Genomic DNA, 3955 nt, shown 5'->3' with positions numbered 1-3955 from the left:
GATCACCCACATGGGATGGACTGCATGCTTCCTGTTCCCAGTGCCTCTCGAAACTAATTCTGTCTTTATTTTCTTTTCTTCATTTGATTGTTTGACCACATTCTCTATTGTCTTGTTTAACGAACTGCTTTGTAGATCTCCAATCAGAATAAAAGAGTTGGAGAAGCTCAGAAGGAGAGGCTTGACATTTCATCACAGAAACTTCATTATAAAAAACTTTTCAGTATTGCTGAGCTAGCCGAGGAAGGTGGAGCAAACACAGAGACACAGCCTCCCAAAACTGTGGAAGGCCACAATCACTCCGCTGCTAGACAGAAGCTAGAGGTGCAATCAAAGCTGGAGAAAGGATTGCAGAGTTATAGACCGTGCAAACCCTGCGTGCAAGACAACAGACAGCCCTTAACGTCAAAGAGACCCTCTGAGGAGCAGAGCTCATCTCCAAAGGCTGTGTCCAATGTGGACAACTACATACGGGAAGATAGGGTTAGCAGACTAAGTAGAGAGGCCACGAGGTGTACAGTCAGTACATTAGACTGTGCCAGTGGGCAAGACGTTGTACAGTCCTTGACTAACAGACAGAGCTGTGTACCCCTGAGGCTTTCGACAACAGGACAGGATGATGATTTGGGAACTGCTGGCTGTCCGGACAGATGTGCCCCCCTGCAGACAAGGGTCCGCAAAAGACTCCTACAAAGGCAAGTTAGCATTGAAGAGGACTTCTTCAGTGCAGAAGCTCCAGATGCCAGGTCCCTGTCAGTCTCAGATGTTGCAAGTAGGGATACACAAAAGCACACAGCTAAGAAGACCAATAATGGAAGGGACATTGTCTGCACAGAAGAGAAGCAGGTTGCCTGGACAACTAAATTAAAAACAAGTAACTCTAGTGTGCCACATGCAGTTACAATATGTGTCCACAGGGACAAGGAAAGATCACTGGTGTGTGGAATTAGTATCACTCCTGCCATCTGCTTGCCAACCAATCATATGAATTGTTCCTCCTTGATCTTTTCTCTGCATATTTATTTTCTTTTCTTGGTATGCTTTCTGATTTATTTCTGCTCTGCTTGGCTTGGCCTGCACTAAATGCCCACAATCATCATCGTCAATATCTTCATTGCTTGCAAAGACAGGGTCTGTTTGTGCCCTTTGGCTGCCACTCTTAATTTGACCAATTAATTTGACCAGTTGCTTTTCTGTAGACTAGAATTTACCCCAGTCAACTTGTTTTTGTTTTAGTTTCTTTGCAGTAGAATATAAAGGGAATAAGTTCACAGTTTTTCAACTTACTCCCTGTGTCTGAATTCCTCTCTCCAGATTTTAGGCAATCCATCGGGTTCTGGGCGCATGTTGGATAGAATGGATCATCTGGGCCGAAGGACATCTCATGGTAGTGCCCAGAGAGGAAGGCCCATACCTGTGCCATCGATCGGTGAGTTAACCCCCTACACACAGGGGTCAGCAGGTCAGCTGGCTTTTCTTCATTCGAGCAATGTGGTTGCCGCTGGTTGGGTCAGCATCTATTATCCCGTCCCTAGTTGCCCCTTGAGAAGGTGGGGGTGAACGGCCTTCTTTAACCGCTGCAGTCCATGTGCTGTGGGTAGACCCACAATGTCCCTTAGGGAGGGAATTCCAGGATTCTGACCCAGCGACACTGAAGGAACGATGATATATTTCCAAGACAGAATGTGAGTAATGTTCTTATATATTTACTGTGCTTGTCCTTTGAGATATAAATAGTCAAGGGTTTAGAAGGTGCTGTCTTAGGAGCCTTGATGAATTCTGCAGTGCATCTTGTAGATAGTACACACTGCTGCTACTGAGCGCCGGTGGTGAAGGGAGTGAGTTTTGTCAATGTGGTGCTAGTCAAGAGGACTGCTTTGACCTGGATGGTGTTGGGCTTCTTGAGTATTGCTGGAACTCCACCCATCCAGGCAAATGGGGAGTATTCCATCACACTCCTGACTTGTGCCTATTAGATGGTGGACAGGCTTTGGGTAGTCAGGAGGGGAGTTACTCACTGCAGGATTTCTAGTCCATGACCCGCTCTTGTAACCACCCTGTAGTGAGTTCAGTTGAGTTTCTGGTCAATGGTAACTCCCATGATGTTGATAGTGGGGGATTTAGTGAAGGTGACACCACTGAATGTCAAGGGCCGGTGATTAGATTGTCTCTAATTGGTGATGGTCATTGCCTGGCATTTGTGTGGCATGAATGTGACTTGCCACTTGTCAGCCCAGGCCTGGATATTGTCCAGATCTTGTTGCATTTGAATATGGACTGCCTCAGTATCTGAGGAGCTGTGAATGATGCTGAACATTGTACAATCATCGGTGAACATTCCCACTTCTGACCTTATGCTGGAGGGAAGGTCATTGATGAAGCAGCTGAAGGTGGTTGGGCCTAGGACACTACCCTGAGGAACTCCTGCAGAGATGTCCTGGAGCTGAGAAGGCTGACCTTCAACAACCACAACCATCTTCCTATGTGTCAGGCATGACTCCAACCAGCAGAGAGTTTACCCCCTGATACCCATTTATTGCAGTTTAGCTCAGGCTCCTTGATGCCACACCCGGTCGAATGCAGCCTTGATGTCAGGGACTGTCCCTCTCCCCTTCACCTCTGGAATTCAGCTCTTTTGTCCATGTTTGACCCAAGGCTGTAATGAGGTCAGGAGCTGAGTGACCCTGGGGAACCCAAACTGGGCGTCACTGAGCAGGTTATTGCTGAGCAGGTGCTGTTTGATAGCCCTGTCACTGACCCCTTCTATCACTTTACTGGTAATTGGCCAGATTGGATTTGTCCTGCTTTTTATGTACAGGACATACCTGGGCGATTTTCCACATTGTCGGGTAGATGCCAGGGTTGTAACTGCACTGGACCAGCTAGGCCAGGGGAGGGGCAAGTTAGAACATAGAACGTAGAAAAGTACGACACAGAACAGGCCCTTAGGCCCACGATGTTGTGCCAAGGTTTAATCCTAATGTGAAATATAGTAACTTAACCTACACACCCCTCAACTCACTGCTATCCATGTGCATGTCCAGCAGTTGCTTAAATGTCCCCAGTGACTCTGCTTCCACCACCACCGCTGGCAACGCATTCCATGCATTCACAACTCTCTGCGTAAAGAACCTACCTCTGACATCTCCTCTATACCTTCCTCCTAATATCTTCAAATTATGACATCTCGTACCAGTCAATCGGGGAAAAGTCTCTGGCTATTGAGTCTATCTATTCCTCTCATTATTTTGTACACCTCGATCAGGTCTCCTCTCCAGAGAGAAAAGTCCAAACTTATTCAACCTTTCTTCATAAGACAAGCCCTCCAGTCCAGGCAGCATCCTGGTAAACCTTCTTTGCACCCTCTCCAAAGCCTCTGTATCTTTCCTATAGTAGGGCAACCAGAACTGGACACAATATTCCAAATGTGGCCTCACCAGGGTCTTGTAGAGCAGTAGCAAAACCTCACGGCTTTTAAACCCGATCCCCCTGTTAATGAAAGCCAAAACACCATCTGCTTTCTTAACAACCCTATCCATTTGGGTGGCAACTTTGAGGAATCTATGAACTTGCACATCCAGATCCCTCTGTTCCTCCACACTACCAAGAATCCTGTCTTTAATCCTATATTCAGCAGTTGAATAGCACCTTCCAAAATGCACCACTTCGCATTTATCCAGGTTGAACTCCATCTGCCATTTCTCAGCCCAGCTCTGCATCCTGTCTATCTCGCGCTGCAGCCTGCAATAGCCCTTGATACTATCGACAGCACCTCCAACCTTTGTGTCATCGGCAAATTTACTAACCCACCCCTCAACCTCCTCATCCAAGTCATTTATAAAACCTACGAAGAGCAGAGGCCCACATACAGAGCCCTGCGGGACACCACTCAACACTGACCCCAGGCAGAATACTTTCCATCTACAACCACTCTCTGCCTTCTGTCAGCCAGCCA

The 3955-nt window shown here is 47.1% G+C and overlaps 1 protein-coding gene across 1 annotated transcript in view; it reads left to right on the top strand.

Annotated features, from left to right (window-relative positions):
- Positions 1 to 10: 10 nt before the first annotated feature.
- The window catches only part of LOC122551100 (RIMS-binding protein 2-like), a 20942-nt gene continuing 16997 nt past the window's right edge, over positions 11 to 3955 (top strand). Inside the window, exons 1-3 of the mRNA XM_043692744.1 lie at positions 11 to 40; positions 136 to 936; positions 1315 to 1429. Coding sequence (XP_043548679.1) covers positions 11 to 40; positions 136 to 936; positions 1315 to 1429 — 946 coding nt within the window. The remainder of the gene's footprint in view (positions 41 to 135; positions 937 to 1314; positions 1430 to 3955) is intronic.

This window comes from Chiloscyllium plagiosum, chromosome 6 (genome assembly GCF_004010195.1).
Source record: "Chiloscyllium plagiosum isolate BGI_BamShark_2017 chromosome 6, ASM401019v2, whole genome shotgun sequence".
Lineage (NCBI taxonomy): Eukaryota > Metazoa > Chordata > Chondrichthyes > Orectolobiformes > Hemiscylliidae > Chiloscyllium > Chiloscyllium plagiosum.
The sequence above is the reverse complement of the archived record's forward strand: the minus strand, read 5'-3'. Positions and strand labels throughout refer to the sequence as shown.